The sequence below is a fragment of the Molothrus aeneus genome, chromosome 2, assembly GCF_037042795.1.
Source record: "Molothrus aeneus isolate 106 chromosome 2, BPBGC_Maene_1.0, whole genome shotgun sequence".
In the NCBI taxonomy this organism is placed as follows: Eukaryota; Metazoa; Chordata; class Aves; order Passeriformes; family Icteridae; genus Molothrus; species Molothrus aeneus.
The window spans coordinates 24838709-24857939 of NC_089647.1; the positions used below are offsets into that span (position 1 = coordinate 24838709).

At 46.4% G+C, this 19231-nt stretch overlaps 1 protein-coding gene across 2 annotated transcripts; it reads left to right on the forward strand.

Annotated features, from left to right (window-relative positions):
• Window positions 1-447: 447 nt before the first annotated feature.
• On the forward strand, window positions 448-19228 carry TMEM39A (transmembrane protein 39A). 2 transcript variants are annotated; one of them, XM_066572116.1, is made up of 9 exons: window positions 448-545; window positions 10766-10959; window positions 12514-12736; window positions 14097-14180; window positions 15588-15730; window positions 16199-16541; window positions 17347-17534; window positions 18029-18149; window positions 18707-19228. In XM_066572116.1, the coding sequence occupies exons 2-9, from the start codon at window positions 10847-10849 to the stop codon at window positions 18938-18940; spliced, it is 1449 nt and encodes a 482-aa protein (XP_066428213.1). In that variant the 5' UTR covers window positions 448-545; window positions 10766-10846; the 3' UTR covers window positions 18941-19228. The 2 variants fall into 2 exon arrangements, with proteins under 2 accessions (XP_066428213.1, XP_066428211.1); XM_066572114.1 differs by lacking the exons at window positions 448-545; window positions 14097-14180 and having other exon boundaries at window positions 10133-10959.
• Window positions 19229-19231: the final 3 nt, after the last annotated feature.

Consider the following 19231-nt stretch of genomic DNA (forward strand, 5'->3'; position numbering starts at 1 on the left):
ATCTCAGAGGTCTTTTCCGACCTGATTGATTACGTGGTTCGGTGTGGTTCTATGGAACCCCAGCAGCGAGGCCTGGCCGGCGGCAGCACCTGAGCCCTGCCTGCCACTACCAAGATGGCGGCGCGGCGCGGCCGCGGCCCCGCCCTCCCCGCGGCTCCTGCCCTCCCTGGGCCGGCCGCTGCCGCCGCGGGCCGCCGCCGCTGTCGCCGCGTGATGAGAGCATCAGCCCTCACTGCCACGTCTCCCGGGTAGCCGGCGCTGTGCAGGGCCGCGCCGGGGCGCCGAGGCCGGACCCGCCCGCCTGCCTCCTCTTCTCCTCCTATCCCTTCCCCTGCTTCTGCCCCGCCGCGGGGCAGCGGCGAGGTGGGTCTGCCCGGCGGGAGGAGGGACGCTCCGCGGGGCTCCCACCGCCGCCGCCGCAGCCTCGTTCCCCCCGGGCAGGCCGGGGGTTGCCGGGGCCGGGTCTCGCCGCCGGGCCGCTGCCGCCGGAGGGGACCCCGCTGCCGGCTGATGTCCGAGCCGCGCCGCCGCCCGCGCTTGGATGTGTGAGTACGGCCCCGCCGCTCCCGTGGGCAGCGCCGGGAGAGCCACGGCGACCCCGGCGGGCGGCGGGCTGCGACCGCCGGAGCTCCCCTCCGAAACCTGGGGTGTGTGTCTGTGTGTGTGGGAGTGAGTGGTGGGGAGGGTTCCGCCGGGTTTGTTCCGTCCTGCTGGTAAGTTACGGCTTTTGGTCCCGGGCTTCTCCTTCGAGACATTTCCTGCTGTGTTTGGGTTAAAGCAGGAGGTCCGCGCACGCTGCTGGGAGCCGGGTGCTCTGTGGGAGGAGGGTTGAGGATTAAACACGAGGAAGTTGGGCTGGGGTCACGGCAGTGTGCGCTTTGGGCTTTTAAAGCGCTGTCCCTATGTAACCAGTCCTGCAAGGGGACTGTCCTGTGGAAGATGAGGAGTTGAGGCAATCTTCTCTAAGTCCAGGTAAATCCAACCCGCCATAAGGTACCGTTTCCAGAATGGATGTGGGTGCTCATTTCTGTCGCTGTTCTTTTTTGTACCGCAGTGAAAACAGTGTATCAATCATTCTCTCTTATATAGGCTAGCAGTTGGGCGCATGATTTTCCTTATTACATGAGACAGCTCCTTCCCTACTCCAGCATCATTTTAACATGTGAACGTACAGCAGAAACAGAGGCAGCTTTGTTTGCAATCTCTGATTGCTCTCATGCATGCTTTCCATTGTGAGTAAGGGGCCCCTCGTGTCCCTGTCGTCTGTTACGACTGGAAGTGGAGAAATGAGATGTCTGTTACAAAGGGGTGAGTTACAAAATTTTTGGAGACAAGGAATCCCTTCTGTAACCATCCCTTCTGTCTGTTAACTCACTGTAACCAGAAGAGATTTCTGGGAGAGGGATACACTAGTACAGGGGTGGGACTGGAATGGCTCAGCTCCAGTTTTACAGGATGCTGAAGGCAGAGAACATCAGCCCTTTTTAACCCACAGTCTGCTCCATGGCTCACCTCCTGGCACTCCTGCTGTTGGAGTGTTTCTGACACTCATTCCTCCTTCCAGCTGCAGCTCTTGGAGTGCAGACTCCTTCAGCCAAGGTGCTTGGATTATACTCTGCTGGTAAAATCTGGCCTCACTGGTGTGCTCATTGTGCCAGGCAATGCTGACCCCTCTGGGGTTTGGGCTGAAACTTCATGTGCTCCTTGTTGTCCCTTATCTGACACCCTTATCTTCAGGTGTAGATGCAGCTACTCCTTGTTCCTGTTCTTGAGCTTCTTTGCCTGGGGTTTTGCTGTACAAACCAGCACAGCAGGTGGTAATGTTTTCCAGGTTTGATTTATTTGGAACAAGAAGCTCAAGTGATATCAGTGACACAGTGACCCGTGCTCAGCGTGTACTCCCGATCTCAAGACCATAGAACACCTGCGTGCCTCCTGTACAGCTCATTCCTGGCTGTCTCTTGGCAGCATTTGAGACCTGACTTTCAGAAGCTCTGGGTGTCCATGTTCCTACTAATGGAGGTGTCTATACTGCCTCAACCAGAGCATTCAAAATCATTAATAATTTTGAAAATGCAGGGCTTTTATTTCTTACTCTTCTATTTAGTCTTTCTGATTGTAAAATGGGGATAAAACATTTTGCTTCCTACTTTGCAGTGCATGTTTCTATTCTGCTTGTAAGACGATGAATTCTTACAAAAATTTTTGCATTATACAGATAAGCACCTTGCTGAAATTACTTGTTTTTCAGAGACACTAATGGCATTTACCACAGTAGATTCAGTGGAAGCTAAGGAAATAAAGCAATTCTCATCTTACTGGCCTGCCTGTGTTAGCAACATTTGTGCTGATGTAACATTGCCAATGTAGATGTACTGTTACTAGAACTCAAAAGCAGACAGGCATAATTACTTTTTTGTCTCTTCTTCAGACATTCCTCTTAGTTCTGAAATTTTAGATTAAAAAATTTACTTCTGTATGCAGTGTTTGAAGGGGAAGCCCAACACCTTTCTGCTGGTTTTGAAACTGAGTAGCAGTGGACACAAATCTTTCTCTGAAAGGATATGTAATGCAATATGTAATTGACTCAAACCTGGTTTTCATAAAACTTAACACTTTCTTTCTTTCTATAGGCACACAATCTGGATGTTTGAGAATACAGCCAAGAGCAAATGTGCTAGAAATGTTTGTTAAGGTGGCTTTCAGTTTCCATGAGCATTCAGGTCAGAAACCAGATGGGCTACTCAGTACTCCTCAGTAAAGGTACAGTTGCTAAAGATGGATGTGGTGGAAAGCAACAAGATAGTAGCAATTCTGAGACCATCCTGCCTCTTAGTCTCAGTGTTTTCCCTGTGCCCAGAATCATGAAATCCTGGAAGAAGTTTTCTTCTGGCAGTTAAAATTGGAACTTCAGTCCATTTGTTTCTAACCCTACCACAGTTAGGTAAGCTGCACTTAGATAGGCATAGCTGTTAGCAGGTGGATTTTTAATATCAGAGGTAAATCTGTAGTAGCTGTCTGATTTGGGAAAGCAGCTCATAAGCTTTCACAAACTGTCCTGGAAGATTTCATGCTGTTCTTTGGGGGCTGTTGTCATTGGTGAGTTATTTCCAACCTTTTCTTGATTTCTTTGGGTATTGCAAGCAAAAATGAGACTTCTGGTGAGAAGTGGGTATAATGCAACCTGGTCAGGAGAGGAGAGCTGTCCTAGGAGACAGGGTGCAGTGGCATCCTTTGGGAGGTTTGGAATTGTTGGTTTAAAGCAAAATTATCAGTAGACATCTGCAGCCCAGAAATACATATAGGGGAGCATGGATGCAGATTCAGACAGCTGGATTAGTCTCAGTATAATTAATTATACAAGGGATTAATGTATCCTATTGCATTTTCTCAATCTGCTGGATTAGTTGCTCTGTAAACAGTCATACAAAGTTCTGAGTCCTGCCTACCAAAGTCATGGAGGTTGAATTGAAGACTTACTGTTTTGTGGGGAATATTTATGTCACCTGAACCTGTTGTTTAAGAGGCAGATAGGGGAGAATCGGTGCATCCTCATATGTAGTTTATATTTTAATGCAAATTTATGATTTATACAAATTACAATGTGTTTAAAATTCCCTGCAATGTTGTTGCTTTTCTGCAGCGTCAGGGATGTGCAAAGCATTGTCTCACTGATACTTTCTGCTGTGATTCCTAGTGCGATGACTTGGTGAAAGGCTCAAGGAAGTGGTTTTTAACTTGTGTTCTTCTTCATGCGCTCAAGCTCATTGCTACAGATGGCAGATGCCTGCCTTATTTTTAGCTATTTGAGGACAAAATAGAAAAATCCTAGTGACTCCCCATGATTTGTCATCATGGCTGATCTCCATTAAATTAAACATAGGGATTGGCAGAGGAACAAAACCAGCAGGAAAGCTGCTTCTGTTTGTTTTAAAAAAAGCTTGTCTAAAGCGCTAAAATAATACTGTAAAAAAATATCCACTACTACATACAGAGACCCTTGGGAGGAGAAGTACTTTAGAAGAGTTTATCATGTTTTGGATAAGGAAACTGAGTTCTGTATTGGTAAAACAAGTTCCCTGGAAGTCAGTTTAAGAGGAAAGATTAAAAAGCAGAAGATATCCTGGCCTGTGCTCAGGCCATTAGACTGTGGGTTTGTGTTCAAGGTTGGGAGGAGAATGCCTATTTTGGTGGCTTGCTTGATGGAAAATTTTAAGATGGGCTCTTAAAGCATGAGCATCTTCTATTTTTTTTTCCCTTCTTTTTTCCCTGTGAGTAGTGATCTGTTTTGTTGTGCATTTGGCTTGATATCTTGGAAAAAAAAATTCAGTGGCCATACCTAAAATTCCCTGACTTTCCCAGTTGCTGCACATGGCATGGTATAATATAGAGTGATCTGTAGCTGTGTTTTAGCAGAGCTGTGGCTGTGCGTAATGCTTACTGAAGAGCTCTGGTGCAAGATATACTTAGGAGTGAGTGCGTGTTGATAAATTGTATTATCAGCCAGCTTTGATAGCTTTGCCTGTGTTGTGGCTGCTGAAACACTGCCCTTGTGTTTCACTTCCCAACCAGTGTCCCCTTCTAAACAGAACTTCATTTTCTATCAGTAACGTGGAGCTGGAGTTAAAACTTCTGTGTTGTTACACACTCAGAGAACTGTCTGGCTCAGTAATTCCTTCCAGCTCTTTAGTTTGGGCTTCTCACTCTGGATGAGGCTGGGCTTGGTGTCCCTTTCCCCAGACAATTCAGAAGCATGGGAACTCGAGGACCAAAATAGACTGTGACCCAACTGGTCAGGCCTGCATTTCCCTCTGCTGCTGGAAAAGCTCAGCTTTGCAATTCTGTCTTGTTGTCACACAAGAACAAGCCAATGCTTTCTTTATTCCTGGATCCACTATGTGGCTGGGAGTGTTGCTGTATACATCAGAAGAAGCCAAAGAAAATGTTAATGTCTTGCTGCTAGCTGTGTAATAGTTGTTGGCTTGGTGAGGAGTGTTATTGGCCACTTGGAGCTGCTGAGCCTTGAGGGTCTTGCATTGTGGCTTTGTTTTTTTTGGTTTTTTTTTACTTCCTTTTGGAATATAAATTCTCTTGTCTTCATTCATAAAATTACTACAGTCATTCATTGAAGTTTTCCTAAGCTGTTTGTTTTGACCTGCTGCAGCAGTTAGTTGCACAAGGTAATTATATGGCAATATAAGGTAATACTGTTTTATTACACCAGGAATTGTGGCTTTGTTCTTGTACTCTCCAGAGGTTTGTTTAGAGTGCTTAGTGTGTGTCTCAACTTTCCTTCGATTCACAAAACCTGAACTCACCTATCTTCTGAAGGGGACACTATTGCCTGCATACCTCTGGAGACTTCTTCCTTGCACCCCCTAAAGTAAGGTCTTTGAGGGGATTTTTAGGGAATTTATAGGTTTTCTCTGTGTTTAAAAATGGCTTTTTTAGTATCTTAGATAATTTTGTTTATCTGGAGTATTAAGAACTTAAATCTATGTCTTATACTTTAACATGTCTGCAAAATGAGCTGACTGAGCTTACTGCACTTTAACTTTGAGAGGCTTTTCTTGAAAACCTTTTCTTTCCCATTCCCATTTTTGTATGTGGGTATTTGAAATACTGTGGCAGCTGCAAATGGCAGGCACTGCCTTCCCCTTGTCTTAAGCTAAAACTTCTATTTTTCCCACTTACCCTTCTGCTTAGCTCTACTTTTCTTTGCTGAAAACACTAGAAATAAGTCATACAGTACATATGCTGTTTGTCAACGCTTGCCATAATCTTGCTACTTCGACCCTTTGGTTTTGGCATCTGTGTAGAGGACTGATAGATGCAACCTCTTCAGCCAGAGTTGTGCTGTATCAGAAAAGCCTACACTGACGTGGTCTTGATGGGTTGGTTTTGTTTTTACAGAGGAGGTTATTAGTCACCGAGCAAAAATTAGTCTTGCTGGTGCACCACCTGACAGTGGTGATTCCCCACCCAGCTCTCCTGTTTGATGGTGCTTGGGCTGCACTTCAGGGGGGTTTCTGTCTCTCTCTGTGCCAAATCCCCATCTTAATCCATCTCTCTGTATGGCATGAGGGCTTAGAAAATGTGCTGACTTGGAGACCTCCCTCCTAACCGGTTTTGCCTCCCAGCTCTGGGCCAGGTGGCGGGTGTGTGCCTTTGGATCCAGCAGGAGTTGAAAGGTTGTGTTGACTTAGCACTGGGGCAGCTCTGTGCAAGCCAAATATTTAGCTTTCCATCTGATAACCTGTCGGTTGTTTCCTCCCTTGCAACAACTAAACGCTTATTTTATTCCCAGACCAGTTGGGGCTTTCACAGAAATTTTGTGTCTTTGTGGCTTCCGTTGTGGCAGATGTGAGGGTGCTGACAAGGTGGCCTTGTGACCAAGGCTTGGGTGAAGCCATCTCTGTTCCTTGGCTCTCTGGTGATTCTTTTTCTTTTTGGTGTTATATTGGGTGAGTCAATTATTAGCTTTGTGTCTGTTTTTCCAGCTGTCAGAATGGGGATTTGGTTTTGTTTTGGTTGTTTTTTATTTTAATTTAAATAAATAAATAAGATGTTCACACTAAAAGGAAGTAAAAATAACTTATAGTAACTAGGACTCTCAAAAGTTCAAAGTTCAAAGGAAAACTTGCGTGATAATTTGCAAAGATACTAGGATTGCTGGACAACTGCAAGTTTAGGATTAGGCTGACCAGCTGCAGTGAGTTGAGTTAAGGACATTAGCAACCAAGAGAGCATTTTCAGTTTCAGAAACTAATTGTGCTCTGTGTCAGTGCTCTGGAGCCGTGTCGTGGGGGTGGCTGGCTGCGCTTCCCTGCCAGGGAGCTCTGCACATGGGGCAGGTGTGTTTCCACAAAGCACGGACACCCTGAATGGAAAGTCTTGCCAGGAGTGTCTGTGTTGCTGTGGAGGCAGAGAGAGTCCCTCACCACAGAGACCATGTGTTGCTTCACCCCCAGCTGTCACATGCTTCCTCAGCAGGAAGAAGGTTGCTTTAATTGAGATGGTGAGTTGCAGTGAGAGACCTGTGGTCTTCTTGACCCACATTGCACCAAGTGAGGATGGCCATGTTTCTCTTTCTGCTCTTGTGAGTAACTGGTGCTAGGACTTGTGGAGCAAAGGAAAGCCACCTGAATGTCTTGCAGACTCTGGGAGTTCTCATGTCTCGGTGCAGCAAGCTTCCCAACAAGACTGGAGAGGCTTGGAGTTTTCTCCAATTAAAAAATGGTAACACCATCAAAATAACTGACTGAGCTTTGTAGCATTTCCAGCAAAGAGATGGGAAACAGGCACACTTGCCATTCTGATGAGTCACTGACTCTCTCCTGATTGCCTCTTGAAAGAGCTGTTTGGGCAGCTGCTGATGCAGAAACATGATTCTGAGTGATGGGCCTTGGTGAGCAGGACAGGGCTGCACACTGTTTCACCTCTGAATTGGTGAGTAATTCATCTGCCTAGCTCTTTATCAGTAAACTCATGCACACAGCTGTGGTTCTTGCCTGCCACGATCCTGCCACAATCCTGCCTCGTCAGGATAGCTGGGGAGCTGATGGGCAGGAAGGGTATTGTGGCACAGAAAAAAAAAATTACCAAGTGCTTTCTGTGGTCCTAAAAGCAGGAACTGGAAATCAGAGCATCTGATGCCTTCTGTTTCTGGATTTTCTTGTAACTGTGTCACAAATGAAAGTGTTGTCTCTGTCCTGAAGCATGGTCTGCCCTTGAACCCAAGAGCTGTCCATACCCACATCCATTCCCTGTGCATGGGCAGGACCACTGTCTGCTCTTCTGTAGCTGCTCTCCAGATTCTGCCTGTGTGTTTTTATGATGCCCACATTTGCCTCAGAGAGGATATCTTGGAGGCTAGGTAATACTGGTTCTGAGGATTTGAGGATGAAGGGACTACAAGCATGTCACTTATTTTTTGAGGGAAATTGTAAGTGAACTGGAAAAACAGTGTGGAATCACGTTAATGGACCGAAGAGTCTTGTCAGGAAAAGCTTTTATCTTTCATTACTCACTTTTTCTGCATGACTATAAAATATAATCACTGATGGGGTGGGGAATGCAAACAGAGAAGGGAGCAGGGTAGACTCTTCATTAATACTTAATATGACTTGGAATATTATCTCTTGGAGTAAGGAGTTTATGGACACCTTTTTTTCTTGTTTTCAAAGTAGAATCGTGCCTTTGTTTATTAATTGAAAGCTATAAAAATGCTTTTCCCCATGTCTTTCTCCTCAAAAAGGAGGGCTGTTGATTGGTTCAAGGCCAAAAAAAAGCAGACTTAGAGACAATCTGATGTGTAATCTCACTGCTTTGTTTAGCTTTATCTCTGGAGCTTCAGTTTTGTGTGGCTAGTTTTACAAACTAAAAGCAAACAAAAAAAGGGATGGTTCTTAGGCAGATTTTGCTCCAACAAATGCCTACCTAATTTGATCTGACTCCAGTATTTAAAGTTATTTAAAGCTTGGCTTGAGGAACTGCCCAGTCTATATGTTCATGAATCACTGTGAAAGGGCTTATTCAAGTGCATTTAAAATATATGCACTGACGTTAAGGATGGCTTCTTTCCACGGGCAGTTGTTTTTACTGGTAGAAACCTGCATTTTACTGGTTTGTAAAGCCAGGGGCTGGAATTGCGATTACTCTGTGTCCAAGTGTCTGTATTGGCGAGCGTGTGAGGCATACTAATGGGGTGATACTAATGAGACCTGTTAAATTATTTACATGAATTATTGAATGTGCTATAAACTACCTTCCACTGTTAATAGCACTAATTAGACCACCAACATATTGCATCCATTATCATAAATATCCTGTAGGTCGAATCAGACCAATTGTTTCAGCGACCACAGGCCCTGTGGTAGCTAAATTTGGCTTAAAATGGCTTTCAAGTTTGTTCTTTTTGGGGGTTTTTCCTCATTTTTTTCCTTCACTTTAGCTGTTTATCGAAAGTGTCTGAATGCCCTAAGTGAATTCTGCATTGTTTGTTGCTGCCCCTACTCACCTTACACATGCAGGAGAATTTTCTTGTTTATATTTAATTCCTGAAATAGAAATATTTCCAAGTAAAAACAGGAACATCGTAGGGAAAATTGTCTGAAAATTCTTGCATGACAAGAAAGGTAAGGAAGGCTTCAATCTCTGTTGTGTTGCTATTGGAGATATAAGAGTATTAAAGTCTGCCAAAACACACTATTTACCTCAAAACCAAAATTCTCCAATGTTTGCTTGCCTTTCATGCATTTTCATATCTCCTGTTTATTTTTTTTCTCTCTCCCTCCTGGATCTCTGATTTTTGATGTGTTTTTTTGGGTTTGGTTTGGTTTGATTTTTCCAACTGACTTTTGTGTGGGTATGCAGGAAGCATTCGTCCTTTGAAACATCTTGATTTTTGTTGAAAGTTTGAGAATTGGTATCCTGGTTTCAATAATGACAGTTGTTTATCGGAGTAGAGATGAAGGATGGGAAATTTTAATACAAAGGGCAATTCTTTGAGGGAATTTTTTAGAGAAGTACTCCTGCACACTATGTTCATGGTGACAGTCCTGTGACTCACTGACAAAACTTCTGGAATTTCTGCCAGCTGTGATTTCTCAGGATTTTAAAGGAGGTGATGACTGAATTATAAATAGACCATAGGTTCCATCTGTACATTTCAAAGCTACATCTGGAGTTTCCCAGAAGGTGGATGTGCTTTTTTGGCCCCTGGGTTGGTTCTGGCTATAATATTTTTCCAAAAGAGCAGCTGATTTAGACTCCAGGCACAGAGACACACCGAAGTCCTTGTAGTGAGATGCTCACTTGGTGTCTTGTTCCTGTACAGCACAGGTGCACTCCAGTTCAATCCTTCACTCCCTTATGTCTGCTGTGTTTCCATTGGAAACTTTCCTGACTGCCAAAATCCTTGCAGTGTCATGTGGGAGACCAGTGAAATAGAAGAAAAATATGCCAGAAATGACACTATTGTTCTGATATTCTGAGTTGCCCAGCCTCTCTCATAGCAGTTTATTTTAAGGAATTGATAGATTTAAGTGTGTCATTAAAAATAAATAGGTAAATAAATATGTACAAGTTTACTTCTGAATTATTTTTCTTTTCAGGGCTGGGTTATGGGAGTGCCCATATGTGCGTTTGAAGTACATGCATACATGTGTGTTTTGCTGCACTTTTCTGCTAGCTAAACCTACTTTTAAATGGATGTATTACCTTGGTGTCATTTGGGCATTAGCACAGAAGGGAGCTGGACCATGCAGTTTCCTTCAAGAACACGAGTCTGTCTGTTCAGAGCTCTGCCAGAGGGTGTCTGAATTACCTACCAGCATCAGAGCCTGGCAAGTAACGTGCTGAGTGCCTATAAAGAGCTGTGAAGCTCTAGTAGCTCAACCACAACATGGAGAAGGCTCTTCCCAGGTTTGCTTTTGAAATAAAGCACACATTTGTGTCATCTCCAGCTCTGGAGATGCTCAGTGGTACTTTCCAGCCAGCAGTAAGTGCTGTCATTTGTTGATGGCTAATGTAAGCAGCCCCTTTTTAGAGACACAGTGTCAGTGGTGTTCCTTCTGGGTGTGCAAGCAGACACTGACCTGCTGCCATTGAAGTGGCACAGTGGTTTAGAGGGCTGGTGGCTGTCCCACAGGGCTCTGAGTGTATGGAGTGACTCCCTTCTGCATGAATTTGCCTGGCTGGAGCGTGAACTGGGTGAGTGTGACCAGAGTTTAAAGCTTAAGTGATGTTTCTGCCTCCTTTGCAGATTTGGGAAGGCTTTTGGATCATTGTCTGGGTGTCAGGGCACAGCCTGCTGGAGGCACTGGGAGTGGACTGGTTCCTGGTCATGCCCGGTGGAAGGAGGGGACCCAGCCGGCAGCAGCTAAGCCGTTCCGCTTTGCCTTCTCTCCAGACTCTGGTTGGCGGGAGCTGTGGAAACGGTACTGGTCTGAGAAACAGGTGAGGACAGAGGCAGGGCTGTTGAGACATCCATGGCTGGGACAGCACTGAAAGCAAGGAGCCTTGATCCACCCTGAACCCTGTGTGGGAGCATGGCTTTGTGGTGAAAGTGAGGGGTTGGGAGAGGGGAACCTTGAGCCCTCCACTGTGGTATTATGAGACAACTCATCCAAGAAGGAACAAGTCCTGCATGACAAACCTCTTCCAGCTTCCCTTCTCAGCTCTGCTGTGGTACATGCTTCCCTCTGCAGCCCCTCTTTTGACTTCATGCATTAAAAGCAGCCCCATGGAGGGGATTGTGGCAGTGGTCTCAGGTCCCCTTCACCACTCTCTTGTGGTCACAACAGCCACAGTAGAAATCACACAGGGGTGGAAATCACACAATGCTTCATTTGTCTTTCCTGCAGCAGTTTCCAGAGCAGTGAGTCCTAGCAAATGATGAGTCCTTGTCTCGCTCACCTACCTTCACTGCCCTGGAGAATTAATGTGACACATCAGAGTACAGCTGTGACTCCTCCTCCTACATAATAGAAACACAAGGCAGGAGGATGCCTATATTCTGTTTTAGACCTGCAGGTTGATGAAACTAATTCTCATAGTTGGTAGAGATGACCTGCATTTTCTGGGGAAGTTGGGGGCTGAAACAGGAACAGACATGCAGTGACATTGAGATTACCACATTTGGTATAAAAACTGAAAGGGCCCAGCATTACTTCTTTCCATAAAAAGTTGGCAGACCAGAGAAGCTATTTGCTGCATGCTGGGGCCCTGGTATAGGTTCATTCTTACAGAGTAGAGCAATCCAAGCCATTTAGCTTTGGCCTTTACAGACTTCTCTGTCAGGGACAGAGGGACAGATAGCACAGTTTGAGGTTCTTTGGAAGCAAGTGACGTCGAGACTATGGAGTCAGGGCCCCAGGGTCCTGGGAGAGCGTTGCTTATCTGGTTTCAGTCAGACATAGCATAGTTCCTCTACCAGTTCAGTATGCCAGAGCTTTTAGTTGTCCTATCCTCCTCTGAAAGCTAGAAAAGAAGGAAGTGTGAGAACACTTGAGAGGTTAGCCTTTAGGAAGTGGCTGAACTACTCCATTCCATTTTTAGTTACTCATCTTTTTAAAAGAGGAACTATGAACAGAAAGACAATGGGCACTTTGCTGTGCTGGAGAAGGAGGCTGGGTGCTACTGTAGTGTCCTGGTGATGGGTGGAAAGCCAATATTAACTGTTGGGTGTAGCACAGAGTCCTTAATGATTTTAGCTCTGTATGTCTGCTCCTCAGTCTGCAAGTTTACTGAAATGTTGCTGGGCATGTCACAGCACTTCTGACAGATCAAGCTGTCATCCAGAGAAAATTCTGGATAAGGGTTTGTCTGAGCTAAGATGATGGAGGTCACCACCAGCCTCATGTCTCATGTCAGAAATAGGAATGCAAAACTGCTGTCACCTCTCCCCTGGTAATACCCAGTCTCATATTTACAACCTCAAGCACTCTATCCTGGGAAATGTCAGAGATGATGGAGAATGTTTACCAAGTAAGTGATGTCCATCTGCTTCAGGAATGGTAATGCCATCAGCCTGTCAGCACCTCCGATCACAGCACTGATTACTCCAGAGCCTGTGCGTCACTGCCGGATCCCTGACCTGCCATTGGATGGGAGCCTTCTCTTTGAATTCCTGTTCTTCATCTACCTTTTGGTAGCCCTCTTCATTCAGTACATCAACATCTACAAGACTGTCTGGTGGTACCCATACAATCACCCTGCTTCCTGCACCTCACTGGTGAGTTCCCCAGCAAGTGCCATCACTCAGGCTTTTTCATTACACAGCTCCTTTCATGCTTCTTCAATCCAGGAATCACCAAGCATTTGACATTAAGGGAGTGAATGAGAGTTCACATGCACCCCCATCAGTCAGGGCCATGTCATCCCCCATTTTAGAGGGGAGAAAATCATGGCAGGAGAGAGAGAGAGAAGTCAGCAGGACTCCTTCAGGGGATACTTCTTGCACATGTTTGCATGGTCTAGCTAGTCCCTAGGGTTTGACACAGAGTTGAGACTCCAGGAGCTGTCTCCTGCTGTGAGTGCCCCTTGCTGGTTGAAACAACAGAGCCTGAGAGAAGGAAGATGTGCAGATTTTTGTTAGGATCTCAGAGCAGGCGAGCAGCACAGTGGGGGAGGGGGTCAGATCCTCAGCTTATGCAAAGCTCTCGACCTCCTCGGTTTCAGTGTTCTTGCTGTCCCAATAAGCTGCCTGTGAGCCAGCAGGCCTCATGTGAGCAAAGTCGGCCTGTGCAGCTGGAACCGTGTCCTAAAGGCTGCTTGGAAGCACGAGGTGGTCCCTCAGTTACCTGTACCGACAGGTGGTGCTGGTGTTCCAGTCACCAGCCTCCTGCTCAGCTCTGCCGTGCTGGACACAGCTGGCTTAGAAGTAAAAGCACTCTGTCTGGGGCTCCCTACCCACCAGGATTTAACGGTCGTTTGTTTATTCCCATCACAACTCAAGCATTCTTTTTTATCCAAAATGTCCCTGAAGTACCAAAAGCAGCAGTATTCAGAGTCTACTAACTCTTCTGGCCAGAATATATTGGATGGCTTCACTGAAAAGCTGTAAGAGCTGCGTCTAACTTGATGCAGCTAGAGAACTTCTTCATGGCCAATGAAGATGAGGTTTCTCAGATCAGCTTGGTTTCATCAGGAAGCACTGGTTGCTACAGACCATTTTTGAGACCAAGATGGAAAGTGAGCTTGTGTGCTCACTCTGGACTCCAGTTTGGCTGCCCTTTGTCTGATTGTTCAGGGGCTTTTCTGTTGAGAACTTGCAACCTGTTCTCCATGGTAGGATTCTGGTTCTAGATGTCCCTTTGACCCCAAAAATACCTGCCTGAAGGGTTGGTTTGTTTTGTTTTCTGTGGAAACCTCTCCATGGGAAGGAATCTCCCTGTGGAGGAGATCTTGCTTCTGGAGATGTTCCTGTATTACTAATGTTTATTGATTTCCCTTCATCCCTAATAGAGAGATCTGGGGAATGCTTATGTGAGGTGCTAATGTACTCTCCACCAGCCAGTTTTCTAGTCCCACCCCATCTGGGTGGTTTCAGAGTCCCTTTTCCTGGTGAAGATCTTTTTTCTTTCCTCCTTCAGAATTTTCACCTCATTGACTACCACCTGGCGGCGTTCATCACAGTGATGCTGGCACGGAGGCTGGTGTGGGCCATTATCTCTGAGGTAACATTCCCACTGTTCTCTCTCCTGCCTGTAGAACTTGCTGCAGAACATGGTCATCCATGGCCCAGGAAAATTCTGCAGGTTGGAAGGTTTCTTCCCTCAAAAGAGTCTGGGTGTGAAGGACTAAGATTTTGAGGATGCTCTTCTGCCTTGGAGTTTTCTCCTTGAGACCAGTCATGTCCTGTAGTATTGGGTAGCTTTGCTGGCTCTTCATCTAGGAGGAGATTAAATGGTCCCACTTGCTTATTTATCTCTGCAGGTACAATACTGTACCCCACTATCTCGTGCTAGAGAAGTGGCTGAGAGAATTGCAAGTCAAGTAGCCAAAAGGCAAATAGGGAGGTTGGCCAAGACAAGAAGAATGAACAGGAGCTCAGAGGGGGAAGAGTCAGGTGGAGAATGTCTGACTACACTGAAGTGACATAGGAATACTGGTAGAACTGCTTTTCCAGTCCTGGTTAGTCAGTAACTCAGACTCTGGTCATGTCACCACACATTTTGAGACCTTCTCTGTGTTTGTGGGAGCAGAACCAGGCCAAATTAAGTCTCTGTAAAAGGTCATTTTCAGGAAAATAGAAGTTTTGTCCACTGAAATAGCTAATACAACTCTAGGCTAAGCAACTAAGCAGTGTTTAAAAATAAGTAAATTAAATAAAGGAACAATTATGTCCTGTTGAATAGATAAGTGGATAAGGTGGGAACTCTGAAGGGCTCTTTTCAACTGATTGCTTCCATTTTCATTTAAGTTCACATCCTCTGTAAGACTTGCCATAGGCTGAAATTTCTGCATTGAAATCTTCCATGCAGGTTCTTGTGCATCCCATGCATTGGCTCTAACCCTTAAGAATCTTTTCATAGCTCAGTTCCCTTCTCTCCTCTGGAGATTGGATCAGGCTTTCTTGCTGTGGTGCCTCCTCACTACACTGCAGCCTGCACATCCAATAGAGCTAAATTATGGGAATCTGGGTTTGGAATCGAGAAGGTGCACATCTTCTTTTCCCTCAGCTGCAAATTTTCACAATGCTGAGACCTGATCCTTCTAAAGAAAAGAGAGAGAGGAAATGGGTTTCAGGCTATCCTGGGCTATCATCGGAGCAATAAGGGACTTGAGCAAAAATATTTTTCTGCTTTGCAGCTCTGAATTTTTCTTCAAAGGCCCTATTTTAGTCATGCCCCACAACTCGTGATTATTTGAATCTTTTGGATCCTGTCAATCATTAATAAAATTAAAGGCATTTATGTTTGTAAGAGAATCAGTTTTCCTGCTTCTGAGAGGAAGACGGCACCTATCCCTCTTCTAGTACCTCCAGGCACCCTCTCCCTGCTCATCCTCCACAGGCATCCCTTGTGCTTATCTTCTAGCACTGGTTGTTATAGGACTGCTGAGTGTTTCCTCTCCATTTGCAGGCCTCTCAGGTGGGTGCAACATCGCTGATGTGCTACATGGTGCGCCTGGTGCTGCTCACCCTCTGTGGATGGGTGCTCTGCTGGACTCTGGTCAACCTCTTCCGCAGCCATTCTGTTCTCAACCTTCTCTTCCTGGGCTACCCGTGAGTGACACCACTTTGAACCTCCTGGGTAGGGGGGCACAGCTGCTTGGGGGTGCCATGAGCCACTGTGGGAAGCAGAGTGTTGTCTGTAATGTCTCCTCAATTTAGGATTCAAAAGGAAGCAGGAGTGGCTGGGGGAGGGTGTGAGGAGGTGGTACAGAGTTGATGAAGTGAACTGCCTCAGCTGCTGTTTGTGTGAGCTGTGTTTGTTATGCTGTTTACTGCCACTTGAAAACTGAGCTTTTGGGACTGTTGGTGGTTCTGCAAATGGGCTTTAAAAAAACTTCTCTGCACAGGTGTTGAAGCTGCAGCCTCTGGCCTTTTAGTGGGGAGAAGAGTTGGCTGCTAGCTTCTGGAATGGGGGGTTCCTATGTGCTGTCACTCTTGTCAGGGCCAGTACCTGTTGGGGAGGTGCCCCCTATTGGGATGGCTGTTATTTCAGCCATTTTTTTCTTTCCTTCACGGCAGGTTTGGTGTCTACGTCCCTCTGTGCTGCTTCCACCAGGACAGCAGAGCACAGCCTCTACCTGCAGACTGTGGTTACTTGGTACAGGACCAGGTGGCGGATGATGGGGCTTCAGCTGTCAGCAGCCTTGTCAAAGACTTCTTCTCGCTCCTGTGGGAATCCCTGAGAGAACAGTTCAATAATCCTACATCTATCCCCACCCACAGCTGCCCCCTTTCCCCAGATCTCATCCGCAATGAGGTGGAGTGTCTAAAAGCAGACTTCAACCGCAGGATCAAGGAAGTTCTCTTCAACTCTCTCTTCAGTGCCTACTACGTGGCATTCCTGCCACTGTGCTTTGTGAAGGTAGCTGTTGTCTGGCTCTCTCTGTGCCCCTGCCCACTGTCTCCTTCTGAATGTTGTGTGAACTGCTGCCAGGCCAGATTCCTGGTTAATTCCCCTTTTCTCTGTCTCCCCTTTGGCAGCCCGGATAGCGGAGCATGGCTGCATCCGGAGTGCACTAGTACTGCTCCTGGTTGGCAGATAGGTATTGCCATAAATGTGATGCACCTCTAGTCCCATCACCCCACTTACTAACTCCCCTTCTCCCACCCCCTGTCCTAGGCAGATGGATAGGTGTGTTCTTCCTAGAAAAGAGAACCTGTTGTTACCCGTCTCAGATCCAACATCGTGGCTTTTGAGTGCTTGGATCAGAGGCTTTGGTGGTCAGCCTGTTAGAGCCAACTAGGATGCTTGGCAAACTAAATCCAAGAACCTCTTGTCAGTGTGAGGGTTATATTTTTTCATCTGTCATTTCTCTAATTTGAATAAGCTCCAGTTTGTGCAGAGAAATGGGCAGGGTTCCACAATCCATGTAGCAGTCTTGGTGCAATTGGTGCTCCTGGGGCAGTTCTGTGGCAAGCAAGCTGCCTTGTTACCTGCTGCTGGAGGAGGAGATGCACCAGCTGCAGCATCATCCCCTGCCCTTTCAGCAGCTCAAGGAGAAGGGAGCCTTGAGCGCCTCCTAAGCCGTAACCCTCCGAAATCACCGGTCCAAAAGCGCATGCCTGTAACGTGTGGTGTGGGTCTGCTGGATGCACATGCAGTATCCTTGTCATCCTCCTTCTGCTTTGTGACAGAGGTGCCAAGTTCTTGTCTGGTCTTTTTGCAGAGCACCCAGTACTATGACATGCGCTGGTCCTGCGAGCACCTCATCATGGTGTGGATCAATGCCTTTGTCATGCTCACCACGCAGCTGCTGCCTCCCAAGTACTGTGACCTGCTCCACAGGTCTGCCGCCCACCTTGGCAAGTGGCAGAAACTAGAACACGGCTCCTACAGCAATGCTCCACAGCACATGTGAGTGTGGGGATGGGAGGGCTTGGCATGCCTAGCAAGGGGCTGAGATGTTCTAGTGGATGAGTAAATACCAGCAGTGTTTATCTCCTGAGGATGTGTTTGCACTCCCCATGCAACTCTACTGGCCTCATTCACTGAAAACAGATATGGTTGCTCTAGAGAGCTGTCTGAGCTCCTCCAGTCACTGCTGGTTCCCTCACAGAAAGGAATGCTGAGATTCTTCTTGGCCACTGGAGAGCATCTTGAGCAGAGGCAGGGGGTGGCTCCCTCCACTGCAGTGGACAAGGTTCTAGCACTGGGAGCCATTTGTTCATACTACTTAGGAGTCCATTGAATGGGCTTGTGATCAACCCTCTGTGCTTTTCCAGTGGGAACTAAGACATGTCCTTGTGGCAGAGGCTTTGGTATTTTTCAAGATGCAGTCCATTCCTGTGAACCCTTGTTCAGGGGGTTGGGAGCACAGATGTTGACACTCTGGCATTGTTTCCCCACAGCTGGTCAGAAAACACAATATGGCCACAGGGAGTTCTGGTGCGACGGAGCCGGTGCCTGTATAAAGCAGTTGGGCCTTACAACGTAGCAGTGCCTTCAGACGTGTCCCATGCCCGCTTTTATGCAAGTATCTCTTCTGTTGCTTGGTGCCTTACCACTGTGGGAGGGAGGAGAGGCTCAAACCCAGCTGCAGCAGAAGAGAGTTCAGTGTTCCGTGACAGCCTAGGGCTGTTGATCAAAATACATGTTGGCAGCAGTGGGGCTTACCCATTCTGTCTAACAGTGACCTCTGGGCAAGATGGGAGCCACGGCTGCCTTGTCAGTGCTTTCTCATTGAGGTGACACAGCTCTCCACAGCTCTCTTTCTCATTGAGGTGACACAGCTCTATCAGGCAGTGGCATTCCCCTGAGAGGGTTCTAGTTAACATCTTTCAGGGAAATGGGAAAGTGTGTCAGCAGGCCAATAGGTTTATTTCACCTACTTCCCCTTCTCAAGCAAAATGCCAGTTCTACATGCCTTGTTTCTTACTGTTTTCCCTAAGTAGCAGCTAGTGGTGGCTGGAGCACAAGCACTGCTTCTGCTCTGCAGTGGTCCCTGACAGCATTATGTCCATAGTCCTCCTCACTTCAACCCAGCAACAAATGACAGAAATCTCTCCTTCTTTACTCTTTCCCTGCAGTTCCTCTTTCACCGTCCCTTACGGCTGCTCAACCTGCTGATTCTCATCGAAGGCAGCGTGGTCTGCTACCAGCTCTACTCCCTGCTGCGCTCAGAGAAGTGGAACCACACGCTCTCCATGGCCCTCATCCTTTTCTGCAATTATTATGTCTTATTTAAGCTCCTCCGGGACCGGATAGTATTAGGCAGGGCATACTCATACCCACTTAACAACTATGGACTCAAGGCACACTAGGCTGGCCAGACGTGTACCCCTTCTCTTCCTCATCCCACAGGGCAGGAGGGAACCTCAGAAAAAAAAATATTTTCATACAGTTCTATTTTTTTCTTGCAACGTTTATAAATATTTAAAATATTTTATATTTTGTATACTATTGTTTTTGTGGGGCGGGAAGGGAACCAGTGGCAATTAAATGTCGCTTTATAAACAAGGTGTTATTTTATATATATATATATATATTAAAAAAAAATCCATGTGTATATACAGTATATCTATACCCATACATATATCTATGTGAAGCAACAG